This window comes from Notamacropus eugenii, chromosome 7 (genome assembly GCF_028372415.1).
Source record: "Notamacropus eugenii isolate mMacEug1 chromosome 7, mMacEug1.pri_v2, whole genome shotgun sequence".
NCBI lineage: Eukaryota > Metazoa > Chordata > Mammalia > Diprotodontia > Macropodidae > Notamacropus > Notamacropus eugenii.
This window is the reverse complement of record NC_092878.1, coordinates 144,932,272-144,952,341: the sequence shown is the minus strand read 5'-3', so window position 1 is coordinate 144,952,341 and position 20,070 is coordinate 144,932,272. Positions and strand designations below refer to the sequence as shown.

Sequence of the window (20,070 nt, the reverse complement as noted above, 5' to 3'; positions counted from 1 at the left end):
TTTTCTTCAATAAGCTTGTACTTTTTTTTCCCATTTGGCCTATTCTGTTTTTTAAGATGTTATTTTCTTCTATGTTTTTAGTGTCTATTTTACCAGGCTGTTAATTATCTTTTCATAAGTTTATTTTATTATTCTCATCCATTTCTCTCAATTTTGCCTCTACCACTCTTATTGATTTTGAAAATAATTTTTTTTTTTGCTTTTCCTTGAATTCTTGTTGGGCTTGTGTCCAATTCACTTTTTTTTCCTTTAAGGTTTTGCTTATAGCTAATCTGACATTATAGTCTTCTTCTGAGTTTGTATCTATCTTGTTCTTTCCTAGTAGATTTTTATGGTCAAGTTTTGTTGTTTGCTCATTTTTCCAGCCTATTTCTTGACTTTGAACTTCATGCTAAAGTTGAGCTCTTTTCCTAGCATGGTGGGAGGGGGGAGCACTGTCCTAGGCTTCAGGCTTTTTCACATTGCTGTTTTCAGAGCTAGTTCTGGGGGGTTTGGAAATTTTGGGCACTTCCGAGGTGGTTGTAACAGCAAACAAAGTGGGATTTTTTTGTTGTTTTCTTTTGGAGTTCAGTTTTCCAGTCTCAGGCTAAATTGTGAGCATCTGAAAGCTCAATCTCCTTTGAACCCTGATGGTTCACAGCTGTGCTGAGTCATGTAGATTTTGTGCCTACTGATTCTGAGCCAATCAGGAGCCAAGTCTTTGTTATATATATGGGGAGGTTGGTATTTTACTTTGGGGGCTCCTTTGTGGGAAGGACCTTGTGATTCCCTGGTTGACACTCTGAGTGACTGTCTGTTTAGAGCTCCCCAGCTGCGCAGATATAAAAACTTTCTTGATCCAGGGATGTATGTAAAGTATATAGTACTATTGCTATGATTCAGGCAGTAGACCCCTGTCTGTTGGTCTTTATGACTTTTCCCCTGAACTAGTGGATGTAATTAAAAAAGATTGTTGACTCTTTAAACAGCTCTCTCTCCTAGTAAAGCAGATCTAAGAACCTGTGTTAGCAGCCATCCTGAGGATGCCAGTGTGGTTGCCGTTACAGTAGTGTAACCTGAGAAGAGGGGTGGTCCACTTCACTCCAAGTCTGCACTCTGGGCTTACCCAGGAAGGACTCCTGATCCCTTGGGACCAGAAATGATACTGCTTCTCAGGGCCCCTGCTCCCTTGTGACTGAAAGTGTTCTTCTGTTCCTTCAGCTGTGACCCAGAAGTATGTATTAAACACTGGAGTTACCTAGTAGCATCTGGTCCTGCATCCGGTGCTAGCATAGTCGTCCTATAATCCATTCTGATCCATTGCCAGGATCCCTTACATCTCTGGTTTGAGAGCTCCCAAAGTTGCTGTTGCTTCTGTCACCACCACCTTGTCGTACCTCTGGTGTTGCATCTTTTGAGGTTATAGGCCAGCTTACATAGCTGCGTCAAAGATCTATCCTTCTGGCTTCCTGGGTTGTCTTGGGCTAGAAGAATGTCGCTTTGATTTTTTGTTGACATTGTCACTCCAGAATTCAATTTAAGGCATCATTTTAAGGTTGTTTGGCAGAGAACATTGGGAGAGCTTTTCTGGATACTTCCTCTGTCATCTTGGCTGTATCCCTGGGGTTATTAATTTAAAATATTACAGTGCTAAAATTTATGTTATCTGTCAATGTTGAGAAATAAGTTGTTCAGGATAATTGCATTTTCTCAGTGGATGGTTGAGAGCTTAAATAACCAAACCTTTATTTTAACTATTTTGAATAAAAATTTTTCTAAAATTTATTTTATAATTCCTCACTTTTTTAAGCAGCGTTCACCAAATAAACAAAAGTAACTATTCCTTGATGATTCAGGATCGTTTTGAGTGATAATTATCATACGTGGTTCTAATACAATGATACCTTGAAGTCTTATTGAAATATTTGGGACAATTGTCTATAATTTTAAATGGTCCCAGACATCTGTGACCTTTGCTTTTCCATAAATTAGTATGTTAAAGAATATGTATATAAATAAATGAATTACTTTCTGAGTCTGGGCTTCAGGTCTCTGGCCTATGGTAGAACTTTGTGTTTTCTATTTTGACTCTCAAGAGATCTATTTTACTTCTAGCTCCTGGTTTGTTATAGAGTGGTAAGATTAGCTGAATTATAAGGATAAGAAGAAATTCTGAATAGATTAGAATATTATTATAGGGTAATATTTTGCCTTAATGAATATATGCCCAGTGGAATGGAGATGAAGGAAATCAACCACACTGACTAGGTATGTTATAGATTCATGTTATTCCCCTGCTACTATATCCTCGCGTTAACAAGGTAATCCTTTTTTATATAGCATAGTTCTTTTTTTTAAATAGAGATGTTTATTGTTATCTTTTGTTTCTACATAGTCTGCATTTCTCTCTAAGACCTCCCTCCCAGGGTGCCATCTCTTGTAACAAAGAAAAGAATGAGGAAGAATAGGGAAAAAAAAAGCTTGTAAAACCATTCAGCACATTGAACAAATCTGATGAAACATTCTGCACACTTGAACCTCCCCCGCTCTGCTTCTCTGTTGGAGTGGTGGGAGAAGGTGTCTTCTCATGCTTCTATTTTGGAGCCAAGCTTGATATTTATAAATTTGCAGTTTCTTAGAAAAAAAGATGTGGAAAAAAGGAGCAACACATAAACAAAATAGGTTAGTACAGGAGAACAGGAGGGCAGATTTTAAATGAAAGGGGATAAAAAGATAAAAGATAAGAATGAGATAATTAATAAATTGAAGAAAAAACCAGCAAGTTAATTAAAACTCCAAAACTAGGGAAAAGATTGATAGTAGAGAGAAGAGAGAAAGAGTGAGGGGTGTGTGTGTGTGTGTGTGTGTGTGTGTGTGTGTGTGTGTGTGTGTGTGTGTGTGTATGTATGTGTGTGTGCGTGTGTGTGTATGTGTGTGTGTGTGGAGGGGGAAGTTTGGGGGAATAGTGTTGCGTCAAAGTACATTAGGTAAAAGTAATCACAGAGAAAAAGTATTGACTTAAAAAAGGAAATGAACAACACAAGAAAATCCTAATAAAAAAACTAGGTAAATACAAACCAAATTTAAATGTGCCCATACTATATAAATAGTTCTTTAAAATGAAATAGGATTAAAATCTTTTGCATAAAATTCAGTAGATTGGATAAGAATAAAATTTAAAAATTAAAAGCATACATAGAATCCAAATGACAGGCTGGAACAAAACTGATCAGTTGAATACAATAAAATAGGAATCATAATCTTGCTATCCTACAAAGGAAAAATAAAAATTCACAAGGCAGTATTAATAGCTAGCATTCATAGCGCTTTAAGTACTTTACAAATATCATACCTCCGTTGATTTTTGCAACAACGCTGGGAGGTCAGCACTATTATTAATCCAATTTTACAAATTTGCTTGCCCAGGCTCACACAGATTTGAATATAAATTTAAACTCAGGTCTTCCTGATTCCAGATCCAGCACTCTATCAGCTCATTGATTCCTGTTCTTGCTCCCCAGAGATGCTTTTCTGTTTCTCTTAACTTCAGACCTTTTGATATGATCCCTCACACTCTCTTTTTCTCCTTGCCAAGGTCAGCCTTCTACATACACACTTCATTCTATATCTTGATTAGTCTTTGGCTTCTTACTAGCTTGTCCCCTCCTTATCTTTTGCCTTCAGGCATGCCCAAATCTCATCCATCCTTAAAAAAAAATTCTTTGAATCCTACTGTCTCTTCAGGGCATCATGCTATATATCTTTTCCCCTTTTTGTCTAAATTCCCTGCCTTCCCATCTCTCACTCATTCACTTTGCATTCTGGTTTCTTATCACTCAGGTGCAACTTCTTTAACCACAGTTACCCAGAATGCTAAATCTGATCATCATTTCTCATTCCTCCTCTTTCTCTACTTGTGTGTTGTTTGGAACTGCTGACCACTCCTCTTTGGGTTTTTGTGGCACTATTGCCTGGTTTGTCTCATTCCTTTTTGATCCCTTTAGTGGCTCATCATTCATAAGGTTCTGCCCTGGGGCCTTTTCTCTTTTTACATTCTCTCTTGGTGACATCATGAACTCTTATAAGTTTAACTACCATCTATCTCTATGTATTTAAATCCCTAATTTATGCATTTAATTCTAATCTCTCCTGTTTCAGTGGCACCGCCATCAGTTGTCTGTTGCACATTTCAAGTTGGATGTTCTCGTGGCCTCTCATACCCAGATTCTCAAACAGAATTTTTGGGAATCTCCCAATCCTTCCTGTTACATCCTCTTAGTGTCCCAAGTCTACAGTATCCTCTTCTACTCCTCGTTCCCCTTCATCTCCTTGTTTATGGGAGTCATTTCTGTCCCCTCCACATTCTTAGCTCCTACCTGAATTCATTCTGTCATCACCTGTCACCCTCCCAATTAGTCTTGGTGCTGCAAGTCTGTTCCCCCTCCAGCCCATTCTCCACACACTGCTGCCATACTGATTTTCCTTTAAGCACAAAGGATCTTTCCTTAAGCACAGTGGTTCCCTATTGCTTCTAGAATGTAAACTCATCCCTTTGTTTTGTCTTGCTTTTAAAGCCCTTCACAACATGTCCTTGGCCTGTCTTTCCTCTGTGATCCAGTCAGACAGTCCTTCTTTTTGTCCCTCCCCCACCCATTCCAGATCCCGTTTTGTGCCTTATCCTGCCCATCATTCTTGGAAGGCACTTCCTTTTTGGTGCTACCATTCACTGTTTCAGTCCTGACCCTCTCTTCCTGACCTCATTTGGGATGTTTTTGGCAAAGATTGGAGGGGTTTGCCACTTCCTTCTCCAGCTCATTTTATAGATGAGGAAACTGAGGCAAACAGGGTAAAGTGACTTGCCCAGGGTCACATAGCTGTTAAGTGTCTGTCTGAGGCTGAATTTGAACTCAGGAAGATGAGCTTTCCTGACTCCTGGCCTGGTGCTTTCTCCACTGTGCCACCTAGTTGTCCCACTTCCTCTGTACTTCTACCTCATAAGATGTCTATCTTCCTCCAAGACATACAGCCTTGACCTTCCACAAGAAGCCTTTTCAGTCTCTTCCAGATATTAATGTACTCCCTTCCAAACTACCTGGTGTTTAATGACTTTGTATTTATTTTCTTTATGTTGTCTAGCAGATGTCATTGTAGATGATGGTTTAACCAAGGAACGTTTTTGTGTGTCTTCACTTCCACAGGGGAGTGGGTAGAATTTGTTCTTGGCCTCATCCATTAAGACCATTTCAGGACATCCTCTTCTGTGGAGGTCCCTGCCCCTACTCCTCTTTCCTCATCTTAGCCCTTCAGGGAGTACAGAAAACCCTGAAGTCTCTGTTATCTAAATCTTAGCCTAGGACAAAGATCCCAGCTCTTGCTGCCGCTCCATGAAGACTTAAAGATAGAAATTAACAATAGAGTTCATAAAGCTCTGTACTTTCGCCAGGCTTTTGTCAGGCAAGAAAGAAGAAATCTCCGACTGGGAAATCCCAGTAGGTCAATTCAGTTGAATTTGCATTTCCTACCAGTTCCCCTTCTTGCAAAGAAGCATCATCTCAGGATTCAGTTAAAATTATCTAATCTTTGCAAGGATGGGACTTCATTGATTTTTACCATCACTTAGATGTAATTACTTTTTGTTAGATAAGAATACTTTTTGATTGAATCAGACAGAAGTGAGTATGAAAGGTCTCCACACTTCCTTGAATGAGTCCATTGTGCACAGGACTGGATCACAGCCTAAAGAGTTTGTATAAAAGGAAGAGAGCTGGCTCAATTAGAGGAGAGATAAGATCCTAGGGGTCTGGGAGCATGGAGGCTGGGGCATGCTTGGCCTTTTTAATCCATCTCAAAGGAGCAAAGGAAGGACAGAGCTGGGGCAGAGATGGTAGAGCTTAAGCAACATTACTGATTTTACAGGCATCATGCCAGAGCAGAAGACCTGACTGGAAGGAAGTCTGTCCCTAGAAAAGGTCTTCTTCTTCCTCCACTTGCCCTCCAGGACCTTTCTGTACATAGACGGTATTATATAACTTGCTGTTTCATTCTCCAAGTGGTTTTGATTAACTGAATTTTGCCTCAACCACAGAGAGACCTGGGATATGCAGAAATGTAAATATTAGCCAGACAGTCCTACCTCTGCCTCAGTGTTACGAGTTTTCCTACCCGGGGTCTTATTGTGATTATAACAGAATTTAGAACTGTTTTTTTAAAATAAACTTCCTAAGCAGAAGTGGAGAGAATCCTGAGGACTTTAGGGGCCGTTTCATTGCTTCTTAAGCTAAAAATCATTATTGTAACAAAGTTTATCAAACCACCATTAAAGCTACATATAATTATAAGCAGAATGTACACTGGAGAAAGAAACACTTGGTACTGTGCCAGGCCTCTGTTGTGCACACCAGCACAGTTACCCATGTGTCAGTGTCTCCACGGAGGTGTCATTCATTTCTTCGTCTTTGGTTTCTCCTAAGAAGCCGTGTGCAAGTGAAGGAAATGAAAAGCTGCAGTTGCTACAGGGTGACAATATGCAGCTGTATGCTGATGAATTAGAGCTAATCAGCACAGCTAATCACCACCACGAAGGGGAATCCAGTAAAGTCTCTTAGAAAAGATGGGGTTTTAGTCGGGTCTTGAAGGAAACTAGGCAGTGTAAAAGATGAAGATGAGGAGGGAAGGCATTCCAGGCGTGGGAGACTGCCAGTGAAAAATGCTGTTGGGAAATGGAGTATCTTTGGGGAGCACCAGCAAGGAGGCCAGGGCCGCTTGATTACCGGGTGGATGGTGTCAGAAGCCTGGAAAGGTGAGAGTGGAGAACAATAAGCTATGAAGGGCTTTAAAATTGGATATTTGATCCTGGAGCTGCTCGGGAGTCAGACCTGTACTTTAGGAAGGTCACTTTGACACTTGAGTGAAAGATGGTTTGGAATGAGGAGTAACTTACGGTTACAGAAAGGAGACCAACTGGCCAGCATTAGTCTGGATAGCAGTGGCAGTGTTAAAGGAGAGAAGTGGGCATATACCAGAGCTGTTACAGGTTGAGTAAAAGGTGGGGGGGGGGGCGAGTAAGAGAGTGAATAGTTTAGGATGACACCAAGGCTAGGTGACTGGGAAGATGGCAGTAGCCTCAGTAGTTGTTGGGAAGAGGTTTTGGAGAAGTCGAATTTAGGAGGTCTGTGGGACATCCAGTTTAAGATGTCCAAGAGGCAGCTAGAGATTCTAGATTAGAGGTCAGCAGAGAGATGAGGGCTGCATAAGTAGATGTGAGAATCATGAGCATGTCATTGAGTCATTTTTTAGGCATTTCTGACTTTGTGACCCCATTGGGGGTTTTCTTAGCAAAGATACTGGAATGCTTTTCCTTTTGTTCCCCCAGCTTATTTTACAGGTAAGGAAATTAAAGCATACAGGGTTAAGTGGGTCACACAGCTAGTAAATTTTAGAGGCCGCACTTGAACTCAGGAAGATGTCTTCCATACTCCAGGCCTGGCACTCTACCCAGTTTGTCACCTAGTACCTGGGGAGCTGATGAGATCCTCAAATGAGATAGTATAGAAGATGATGATAAGAAGGCCTGGGGCAGAGTTCTGGGGAGAGCACATGGCCCTGAATGAGAGGAGGACCAGGAGAGAGCAGAGACACAAACATTTAGAAGAAGGTATCGAGGAAGAGAAAGTGATAAGCAGTGTTGAAGACTGCAAAGAGGTCAAGAAGGATGAGGACTGAGGAACGGCCTGAGCATTAAGTGATCAGTGGTCAGTTTGGAGACAGCAGTTTTAATTGAATGATTAGCTCCAGAAGCCAAACCATGGAGAATCAAGAGGAAAGAAGTGGAGAGATAAAGTGTAGTTGACTTTTGTAAAGAGATTAAAAAATCAGAAGGGGAAAAAGTTATAGGGCAGTCACTACTGGGAATGGACAGATCAAGTGAGGATTTTTTGAGGATGGAGAGACCAGGGCTTTTTTATAGGTAACTGGGTAACAACCAGTAGATAGCTCAAGATTGGAGTGTAGTGAGGAAAAAGGGGGTTCTTAGAGGGGATGGTCTGCTAGAGAGCACAGGCTTGGAATGGGATCACTTCTAAACAAAGACCATGCCATCAGAGAAATGATGACATGACTTGCACTTGACTTTGTTTTGAGTGAGGGAGGGCTGTGCAGGTCACCAGGCTCACTTCTCCTCCAGAGCCATCTGAATCCAGTGACCAGATATTCATCAGGATGACTGGAGATGACCCAGGATGGGGCAATTGGGGTTAAATGTCTTGCCCAAGGTCACACAGCTAGTGAGTGTCAAGTGTCTGAGGTGAGATTTGAGTTCAGGTCCTCCTGACTCCTGCACTGGTGTTCTATCCACTGTACCACCTAGCTGCCCTACCTCTTCATGTGAGATAGGGGTGAAAGAGGGGACAATGGGAGAGGGCCTCTTAGTTATGGGATTAGGGGCTCCTTGTGAATGGCCTCAGTGTTTTTTAGTGAAGTAGAAGGCAAAGTTCTTAACCTGGGATGGGTGAGGGGAAGCCCCAGGAGGTTCATGGAAGGATGAAAAGGTTTGGAAGAGCTGCTGTGGTGAGTGGAGAGTAGGTTAAATAAGGATGTATAAAAAAGATTACCTTGAATCTGTGAGGGCTCAGTCAAGGTTATGAACATAAATTCAGAGTGGACCCAGTCAGCACAGTTTTGTCATTTTCCTCCAGGGGATGGTGGCAGTGATCCAAGATGGAGGCTTTGCCATGCAAGTTTCATGACACTGTGTTAGGGGCAAAGGACTTAGGAGAGGAGGAGAGGGTAGAGGAGAACTCATTCACCAATGCTTCAAGGTAGGAAAAGGGGGTGGGTATACCTAGTACAGGGGTGATGGCCTGAGAAATAGCCAAGGAGTCACATAACTGGAGGGCATGCTGAGAAGGAAGACCAGAGTTTGAGATTTCAAGGCAGAGGGAGTTGTGAAATGACAGTGAATTGGGATCAGATAAGGGAATTGGAACAATTGTTGTATGACATCAAGATCAAGGCTATGATTTTCTTTTTGAGAGTCATGGGAATAAGAAGGGGAAGAACTATGAACCGAATGTTTGAGGGATTATGGGTATGTTTGTGGGAAAGAAATGATATTCCATCCAGCTCCCACCGATCGTCTCCCAGCCTGGGAAGGAAAGACTCCGGTCCATTGTACTTTCTTCATGGGTTGCCCACCTGGGTCTGCCTGGTTGGGAAGGAGAGAAATGCAGTTCTGTCACACTTTACCACACTGGTTGCGTCTCTTGAACCTGCGACCAAGTGGATACTTTCACCCCCTTCTAGTAACTGCTACCTTACTAGCTCTCAGTCTTCTCATCCCCATGATTCTGAACCCTTGTTTGTCATTCAGATGCCGTTCCTTGGCCCCTTCTGCCTGAGCTCTTCTCAACAGAGCCTCCTCCGTGTCTTCTACAGCTACCTGCCTTTTCTGTTGTGCCTGCTCCGTAGGTAACAGGCTTACTTTCACCTTAAATCCCCACTCTTTTCATCTTCTGGTGGTCATGGAGACCTGGCTCCCTGTGTACTGAAAAGTTGGAACACTTTTTGCTCCCTCTTGCCACTTTTAGGCTTTTCCTCTGTTTACATCACTCAGTAACCTCTACTCCTCTGAGTTTGACTCAATCCATAATTACTCAGTCCAAGATTCTCTTGGCTGTTATCTACCAATCTCTAGGACCTCTTCTAATGAGTTGAGGACCTAACTCACAATCTTTCTTTTCTCCCTAACTCTTGCTCTTACTAGTGAATTTTACATCCATCTTGATACACTCTCAGACTTCTTCAGTTCGTTGGTTTCCCATGACCCATTCCTTCACCCCACCTCAGCTACACACATAGAGGGTCATATCCTTGATGATGCCATCACCCACATATTTTCCATTTCCATGTTCATGAACTCTGAAATTTATCTAATCATAACTTGTTGTCATTTTACCCCTCCTTTTTCCTTGCTGCCATTATTCCTGTTCCATCCCCTCACTGTGATTTCTAGTCTCTCTGCCCCTCAGTTCTTTCCCAGGCTGTCACCTCTACACTGGCTGCATTCTTCTCCCATTCCAGTCTTGACCCGTTGGTCAACCAGTTCAGCTCTCCACTCTCTTCTGTAGTCCTTTGCCTCTTTATCCTAAAAAGGATCTTGCCCTGCCAAGCTTCAGCCTTGGATGGCTCTCACCATCTATTGCCTTTGCTTTTACTCATATACTGCTGAGCAGTAAAATCACAAAACTGCTTTTTCCACTGTGAATTTATGTTATAAGATCTCAACTTGGCTCTCATTGTATAAAGATAATTCTTCCATACCTCCATAATCATTTTACTGTTCCATTCACCAGAGCAGCTTTTCCAAACTTTTTCATTCCATCTCAAACTTCTGTACTGAGAAAACTGAGGTCATCTGCAGAGAGCCCCCCTCTTCTCTCTTCCGCTTCATCTCACACCGATGAAAAGGTGGCCCTACCCCTTGCCGAGGGAGACCCCTCTTACAGTACAGGTGATCCTGTTCTAATCACAACTTCCCCAGCAGATTGATTCCTTGATCAACCCCACTCTCTCACTAAACTTCAAAACTCCCTGCTCCCAGTTGTTTCCCCCACCCTCCAAAAGCCCTCGTGTTGTCTGTCCTTCCTCTCCAGCTGTCATCCTAAATTTCTCTTCCCTTTCAGAAGGCTGTGTGTAATTGATGCTTCCATTTCCTTCCGCCCTTTGACTTCTAACTTTATCCAATGGCAACTACTCTGTCCAGGGTTCCGGATGATCTCGAATTGATGAATCTGAGAGCCTTTGCTCAGTCCTCGTCTTTTGTGCCTTTGTGCCTCGTCTCTCTGCTGCCTTTGAGACTGTAAACCAACCCCGTGTTTATGATATATGTATATACAGTAGTGTATCCTGGTTCTCTTACCTGTCAAACAGCTCCTGTTCAGTCTGCTTTCTTTAGGCTTCTTTCTGGCCATGCGCACACATGGTGGGTGCCCTTCCCAGCTCTGTCCTGCGCTCTCTCTGTCTCTATGCTGTTTTTCTGGGTGATTAATCTCATGAGTTCCTATGACTTTTATTTTTCTGTGCTGCTCATTTTTAGATGGCCTTCACACTTGGATCTCTAAATACCTCTTGGGGCATTTTTAACTGCCTATCTTGCAGAGTCTTAAACTCAGTGTGTCAAAAACTGCATCCATTTCCTCAGCTGTAAAGGGAGGTTAATAACAGCACCAGCCTTCTAGTGCTTTTGTGAGGATCCAATGAGACCATATTTGTAAAGTGCTTAGCCCACATCAGGAACTGCATCAGTGCTTATTCTCTCCTCTTTTCCCACTTTCCCCACAAGTATTCTCCCATTCTTTCCTGTTACTTTGGTGTTACAGTAGAAGGCACCATCTTCATTCCAGTAAGTTAGATTTGCAATCTACGTGTCTGTTGTCAAGTTCTAGCTAGCCGACTTTTATAGTGTCTCTCATACACTTCCTATTTTCTTCTCTGATGCTGCTCCCACACTGGCACAGACCTCTCGTTTCTTTCTTCCTGGACTATTACATTGGCCTGCTTGGTGTCCCTGACTCACATCTCTCCCTACTCTAATTCATCCTTAAGTCAGCTGTCAAATTGGTCTTCCCAAAGCACAGGATAGCCCTGGCCATGTTAGTCCCATATTCAGTCAGCTTCCCTGGCTTCCTCATATCCTGGATCTTTGGCTTTCAGAGCCCTTACTCATTCCTACCTTTCCTACCTTCTTACTTTTTAATCTGCCTCCCCCACCACCAGCCCATATTTCTGTGATCCAGCAGCACTTGCTGCCTCATTTCTTTTCCTCATCTTCCCCATACTTGGAATTCTCTCCCTCTCCATCTCCATTTCCTGGCTTTCCTTATTCCTTAAGAAGAAGTTTATCTGGAACCCCCTTAATGCTAAGTGCCTTCTCTCAGTTGATTATCTCTGGTTTACCCTGTGTGTATCTTATTGTACATAGATGTTTGCATGTTGTCTTCGCCATTAGACTATGAGCCCCTGGAGGGCAGGGGCTGCTTTTTCCTTTCTTTGTATCCTCAGTGCTTAGCATAGTGCCTGACACATAATTGATCCTTAATAAATGTTTGTTGACTTGTTGACTCATGTCCTAAATAGTGGCCTGCCTACACCTCACCAATTATTGGACAGAGAGATGGCTCTAGACGGGCCACTCCCTATACTATAATCCCAAGAATTAACTCTATGTAAAGCATTGTACTCATAATACAATGACAAAAAATACTCTAGGACCTAACCTTAGTGAGCTTACATTCTACTCTGGGGAGAGAATGAAATGTGACCTAAATTCAAATAAATATAACACAGACATAAACACAGACAGATATAACATGGCAAAATGTGATAGTGGCAAAGGAGAGACTGGACATAGTGCTCCAAAAAAACTTGAGAAGGGTGAATCAGATGGATAGATTTTTGAAAGAAAAAAACCTTTTTGACAGAGAAGGAACACATTTCATGGCTGGGTAATTACTTGCACTTGTTTTTGACCTGCAAAATCATTATGTTTATTGTTGAGATGTATGTAAATGACACAATAAGCCAACACACTTTGGTTTATGATTTCGCAGTTTTTAGTAAGCCATTTCTCTTGGGTGGAGAGATTTGGAAAGCTGGGCCAGTAGATGATATATGTCTAATTTTGAAATATGCAGATTTTAAGTTTGTCATTTTGTATCAGGTACGTACCGACATTGTATTTTGTGAAGGACAATGGTCAGCCAATCTGCTCATAGTGTTGCTAAGTTAAAATGAAGGACATGCACACGATGCCGTCAGGAGGTCCAGTTAGAGTCTCTTGTGAACGCTGACCCAGCTTGTGCTGCCATGTGTGTTCTGTTCGTTGTTTTTCTGCTTTCCTCCATGGGAAACTAGACTGTATAAGTCATCTAGTTTTTTATATGTTCAGGTGAATGCAATGAATCAACATCTTTCATTTTATGAATAGAAGACCCTGAAACGCAACCGAAACTTATTCTTTTCCCCCTCCCAACTTGGAAAACCCTTAATCTTTCCTCCAGTTGGAAATTAGATTACCTAATTTTGTATTCTGGCTTTTGTCCTGCTTAATTGTTTTTATCATAATTAACTGGACTTATTAACTGATTTTTTTGTGTATAAAAATCTGCCTTACTCTATACTCAGGATCTTTAGACTGACTGGGGAATCCACTGACCCATTCATTCTGACTGCCTAGCCAATAAATTACTTATGCTCAGATTATTTCCTCAATTATTACTAATTATTCTCCATAGTATAAAACATTATACTCTCCCATACAAGCAAATGAACACAACCATATATTCTGTAAGCATAAACACAGCTTAAATTCACAAATAACTTTTTCTTCAAGATTAAAGTTTTATTTAAACTAAAATCGCAATGAGAACTTAGTTTTTTGATGCAACCACTGATGTGGTATTTGCTTGCACAGATTCTTAGGAGCGGGCAGAACAGCATTGAAGAAGAGCCTATTCATGAATTCCAGTATGAAAAGAGTAATGTGAATTTAGGTTGGGAAGGCAGCAACCTTAAATGTCAGGTGAAATGTGGATGGACAGTCGCTAAAGGTGGTATAGATCATGGATCTGTACGGAGCATTCCGGACACTCATTTCAGGAATTAGAGAAAGGGTGTGGTGAAGATGACTCATGTCAGGGACGTTAGTTAGAAGGCTGTTACAATATGACTAGAAAGTATTTATGAGTTTCCAGCTGGGGATGTGTTTTCTACTGAGGTTCACTCACCTCAAGATCTTACACACGTCATTGCCTTTGCTGAAGGTGCAGGGCATTGTATTAGGTGTTTCAAAGGCAACGTAGAAGTCATCTTGTTTTAGAGTTATAGAAATGAAGGCCTAGAGAGACTTGTTCAAAGAAATAGTGATAATGTTGGATTTCAAAACCAAATTTTTTAGTTCTGCTAATATTAAATCCAGCACTCTTCAAAAATAATAACTTTTTTCTTTTTTAGGATTTGCAGAGCACTTTATTTACCAACATTGTCTCATTTGAGCCTCACCACACCCCTGTGACACAAGTGTTACAAATATTATTATCCCATTTTACTGATGGGAAAACTGAGACCCAGTTTGTGCCAACAGTACCTAGTTAACCAGTTAAGTGCTAGAATCAGGATTCTGATCTGACTCTCAATACAACCAGGATTCCTCAATAGGATTGTGTAAGATAACTATGATACAAAGTAGCATTTGACAGGTGCCTTAAGAGAGATGAGAACAAGTGGGGACAAAGTGCTGAGAGAGATAGAGACACAGAGAGACACAGAGACAGGAATCATTTGTAGATGGTGAAATCATTTGGTTGCCTTCAGATATTTGTTTGGAACTTAGAGAATTTACAGCATGGTATTTTATATGACATTGAAAAAATGTTTTCATTCGTTAATCGTTCTTTACTAAAATATTCTAGGTTTCATTTTGTTGATTCTTGTTCTTAAGTAGAACATAATTTCAGCTTTATCAGGAATTCATTGCTTTCCAAATTTAATTTTGTAGTCTACTCTGTAAGGGTACTTTGTCCCTCAAAGTACTCATGGTACTTTGTTCTTTTTTGATTTGCTCATTCTTTGAGTTGCTTAGAACCTGAAATTTCATATGAGATGGACATCAAATATCTTCAGTTTTCTTGATCTGTATATCTACCTCTGGACTCACCTAGATGATAAAGCACTGTTGGTTCCCAGGCAATGCAATTGTTTATCTTCAGAAAACCCTAATAACTTCTGTGAAATCTTCATTTTTTTCCCCATGAAACAAAATCCCTGTTTTCTGTAGCTTAATGGAATAAATTCACAGTCTTTCAGTGGATGAAAAAGAATTAATTTTGATAACTCCTATTTTGATCTATTATAAGTATATTTTCTGTTTTTTGTGTTGTGCTTTATAAGATATATGCAAAAATAAATGCAGTAGAGAGAGCTGTTTTATTTAAAATCGTGTTTTCTTATTTGCAGGTTTTTGGAAATGCTCCACCAAATACAATGACAGAAAAGTTTTCTGATCTTCTCCAGTTTACAACCCAAGTTTCACGTCTAATGGTAACTGAAATTCGAAGGCGAGCATCAAATAAATCCACAGGTATCATAAATCAACGCAGATTAATTGGGTTATATAAATGAATGAAAGTTTATTATTCTCTGTAAAAAGTATTGAGATAAAATGAATGAATATTTGCCAGATAATTTTAGTTAACAGTATTTTTCTAAATCCTCAGTCTTTGCTCCCTTTATCAAATATTAATGAATCAAATAGCAAACTAATATTAATGCTAAGTTTTATCATATTAAGTGAACTTAGCTTTTTATTATGTGCCTATAGACCAAGGATTAAAAAAAAATAGGTCTCCTTTCACTTCTATTATCTTGATTGTTTGTGGTTCTACTTGACATGCTGCCATTGTGACTCTTGGGTATCTCTGACTAGTTTTCTCTTCTCACCTTCAGAATTTGCTTTCTTGAATTTCCCCATCTTACCCATTAATAACGTTGCTGCTAACTGTACTTGCTAACTAACTAAATAAACTGAGGAGAAGGGTAACTATCAAATAAGAATTGTTTTATTTCTGCCTTAAGAACCCCTATAAAATTGTGACTATACAAGATCATTTTATAGATTTTTAGATGTTGGTTGCTACCTTTGAAAATTATTACAAGATATTCTTTTATTCAGGGTTTGGTTATTTCCCTTTAGGAAGGATATTAGGAAGTGTCTCATATTACTGATATAAGTAACATATGGTTTATCAGGTACTTACATAAAGGAATGAATAAGCATTTATTAAATATACGTTATACATGCTTTGCACTGTACTTGTGAGTGGCTGAGAATAAAAGACAGGAATGGAAGGGGAATGTTCCTTTCCCAAAGGAGCACATGGCAAGTTTTTATTAATATTATTTGTATATAGTCAAAAGCAGCATATCCTTAATTTACTGTGGCAACTTCTAACCTTCTGGGCAAATTGGAAATTCTTTTGGCCTTTTGACTTTTTCCTCTTTGTTGATATGTTTGTTTTTATTAAAGATCAAGGTAAATTTTCTTCACGTCACATAAATTTGAGTGTTTTTTTCTTCTTCTAGCTTTCTTTGTAATTGAACTATCATCCAATTTTAGGTGATTTCTTGCCTCTCCAATCATATGTAGTACACAGCCGAATGTGTCTACCTGGCTAGAAGAAATACTCTTTTTCTGAATTATATTATGTTATGTTATTAGGTTATACTATATATTATATTAGGTTCAATTAAGTTAGTCTGTGGTTCAGATGATGTAAACATTAGGTTATAACTGTAGGAGCTGCTCTTGTGTCTCACTTTATCATAAGAAATGAACTAAATTTGATTAATTTATGTCTTTACCTTTGAGGCAAAGAGAATATTGTCTTGGTTTTCTTCACTGGCAAGTTTTTTCAGATTTACTTACTATTTGTATTTTGTCAAGTGTATTTTGTCTATGTAATTAATTACTGGGCATTTATTAAATGCTTATTAGGTGCCAGACAACATACTAGTCACTGGGGATACAAATACAAATATCTGTGCACCGTATGTATGTGTGTGTATATGCCCATATCCATATGTGTATATATATATGTATGTATGTATATATAGATATTCACACACATATTTATATGTATGTGTATGTATCTATCTGCATATCTATCTATCTATCTATCTACCTACCTACCTACCCATCTATCTATCTCTACAGGCAGTTCTGTTCTAATGTGAATGTGTTTCCCCCAAATACTGCTCTATGCAGTGTTACAAAATAAAAACCACAGAGCTTATGGGGAAAATGAGGTTAGAGACACAACATTCAAAACTTTAGTGAAACATTAAAAAAAAGATAGGAACTCATAAAAATGGTAGCACAGTTTTTATAAATGTTATATGGTTAAGAAATACATAAATACTACAATAACTGTAAGCTAGGTTTCCTCCCAAGGCTTCATAGACCATAACAGATGGGGTGGGAGTGGTGCAGACCTGCCCACAGCTTCCTCCAGCACAAGAAGATACACAGTAAATATGGCACTTCACCTTGACCAAAACATGAAATATGTTTGTGGAAGTGGGCATCGGAGTGTATTCGAGTTTTTGTAAAGTGGCGTAGCTTCTTACATTCTCAGTCTTTCTCAAGGAAAAAATTGTGCTGAAGCTTGATTGTAACAATCTTGTAACAAATTCTTATTTTTGAAATGTGCTTTATAACAGAACTGATTTAACATGCCTGTGTGTAGGTATGTGTATGTATAATGTGTAGTATTGCTAGATACTTATGGATATGAACATATATGTGCACCTCTATATGTTAGTATGTATGTTTATATAGGTAAATATGCATTAACCAGTGTGCATTAAGGTTGTCTAAAGAAGATGGAAGGCCAAAGTGGTGATTAAGATGAATGTTTTCTGAATGTGTAGTGAGCATACATTACATTAAATCAGTTTCTGGTGGAATTCAATAGACCAGAGAGAAGGTGGGATTTCTGCCATCATGATCCAGGAAACCAGAAAGGCAAAAATACCAATATTTAGATGAAGTGGGTTAATTCAGAACAAAGATGACAATCTGGGATAAGACAAAAACTATTACTGTGTTTGCTGACTGAGAGTGAGAAAGAATGAATTCTGTCAAAATATGCAGATTCTTGCTCTAATGAAAAATTCACTACATCCTACATATAATTCTTGTTTTTAAATTCATGAACACAGAGGATAGAAAAGCTAATCAGCACACCCAAGTAAAACTTTAGTTATTAGATCACAGAGAGAGGAGATTGATGGTTCTTTTATTTTCACCTTGGACAATCACATTGTCCTCATGTAAAGTCTAGAGAGGCCGCCTGTTTTATTTCTTTGTTGAGTTCTGGAAGAAAGAAAACAAATAAATCAACTTTAGAGAACTGGATAATTTTCTTCTTATTTATAAGTATATTTTAAATGAGGGAAGGAAAAATTGAGATGGTCACAGATCTAAACTGAGTATAATCACAGAAAGTTTTTTGGCAAGTCCAGTGAAAAGATGATTTCAGACTGTCCTGAAATAAAGTAGGAGTACATCCTTCCTTATCCTGCCCTATTTCAAGATCTGAGTGATAATAGTGTATTACTTTAATTTTTGAGGCAGCGAGGTGGCACAGTGGATAGAGTGGAATCAGGAAGACTCCCCTTCTTAAATTCAAATCTGGCCTCAGATACTTACTAACTGTGTGACCCTGAGCAAGTCACTTAACCCTATTTGCTTCAGTTCCTCAATCTGTAAAATGAGTTGGAGAAGGAAATGAGAAACCACTCCAGCATGCTTTTTAAGAAAACCCTAAGTGGGAGTCACAGAAAGTCAGATATGAGTGCTCACCTTCTACTACTGGCTAGCACTGTGAGTGTGGACAAATTATTTCATGGTATTCGGTGCTAGTTTCTTTGTCTGTAGAGGGGAGTTTGGAGTAAGGATGTCTAAGGTCCTAAGTGCCCTCAACAGGTCCACTCATCATATTTCTTCCACTGTTGATCAGTGAATAACTATTTTTTAATCTCCTACTGTGTGCTAGGCACTGTGCTGGGATACAAAGTAGATACTAAGAAAGACAGACAACCATCCCTTCACCCAAGGAGCTCACAGTCTAAACCAAAGCTGCTTAAACTGCTGCTTGTGACCCTATTTGGGGTTGCAGAAAATTTGACAACAGTAACACGTTTCTGAACACACAATGACCGAAAATTAATTAAAGATCAAGTGCATGATGAATCCAGTTTGTTTCTGGCAGTGCTTGCCCCTGTTGCATAGCGTCAAGCAAATTTCATGCAGCCTTGATTCTGAACACAACTTGCACACTTACATGACGCATGCCTGCAGGCCACGCAACTCCTTCTGAAATATGAAAAGGGGACAGAGGTAGAAAAAGTTAAACAACTATGTCCAAGAAAGATGTGTGAAGTACAGATTAGAGATAATCTAACCAGCAGTAATCAACAGTGGGAAGGCACTAGGAAAGACTTCCTGTAGAAGTCAGGAGCCCAGAGATGGAGTGTCTTGTGAGAGAACAAGGAGACCATTGCCACTGGGTGTTTGGTGGTGTGAGGAGACCGAGAATGTATGTGGTGGGGCAGGTTATGAAGGACTCTGAATGCCAAACAGGATTTTTTTTTTTTATCCTGGAGTTGCTAGGGAACCACCAGAATTTATTGAGTGTGTGTGTAAGATCACTTTGACAGGTGAGTGAACTGGAAGATTTGCAGAGTAGCTGGAAGAAGCATAGCCCTGGTTCCCTCCACCTCTTTTTCCACAAATGTCTTCATAGCTCCCCCAGACTAATTTCTGCTGAGAGGATCCAAGAAAAAATAATTGAATCATTTTTCCAGTTCTGGTTGGCTTAGGGAGACAGAGAGAGGTCTGTGGACAAGGAGGATGGGGTCTGGCCAGTGGTGCTGTAGTTGGAGGAAAGGAGCAGTTGTAGTTGTGGGCCCTACCTGTGCACCTAATGAGGAAGAAGTTCAGAAGCAAAAACAATGTGTGATTCTGCCCTAGGAGCAGAATAGGGAGTTGGTTTTAGCCTCTAGCCTGGAAAGCTTGTAGTGATCTAATCAGGCAGGAAACCCAGACCAAAGGAGAGCCAGCATGCAGTTCACTTGGCTCTGCACTTCAGATCCTTCAGCAGGTTAATAGTGGTTGAATCCAACATCAGTCTACTGAAACTTCCAGCCAGGAATAAACCAACAGACCCAAACCTGAGTCAAGAACTTGAACTGAGCAAGATCTCAGACCAGGATGATATTGAGCATACTCTGCCCCAAATCACATCACTCTGGGAGCACTGCAACTTTCAGGTCCCAATCCTGAGCTGTGAAAGCAGTACAGGGATGCTAGAGGATGGAGCTGAGCCTGGACATTTTCCCAAGAAGTGCCCAGTGCCCAGACCTAACACCAAATCCAATGTCAAGAAGTAGAATGGAGAAGGATTCTGGGAAGCTGGCAGAATAAGGCAGGAAATTACCTGGCTTTCCCAAATAATTTAAAATAGTGCCTTAAAGTGA

The 20,070-nt window shown here is 40.1% G+C and overlaps 1 protein-coding gene across 8 annotated transcripts in view; it reads left to right on the top strand.

The window, feature by feature from the left end:
• WDFY3 (WD repeat and FYVE domain containing 3) overlaps window positions 1–20,070 on the top strand; it is a 324,335-nt gene that overhangs the window by 78,666 nt on the left and 225,599 nt on the right. For all 8 annotated transcript variants that reach the window (XM_072622967.1, XM_072622964.1, XM_072622965.1 and 5 more), the window contains exon 3: window positions 14,989–15,112. In XM_072622967.1, coding sequence (XP_072479068.1) covers window positions 14,989–15,112 — 124 coding nt within the window. The remainder of the gene's footprint in view (window positions 1–14,988; window positions 15,113–20,070) is intronic.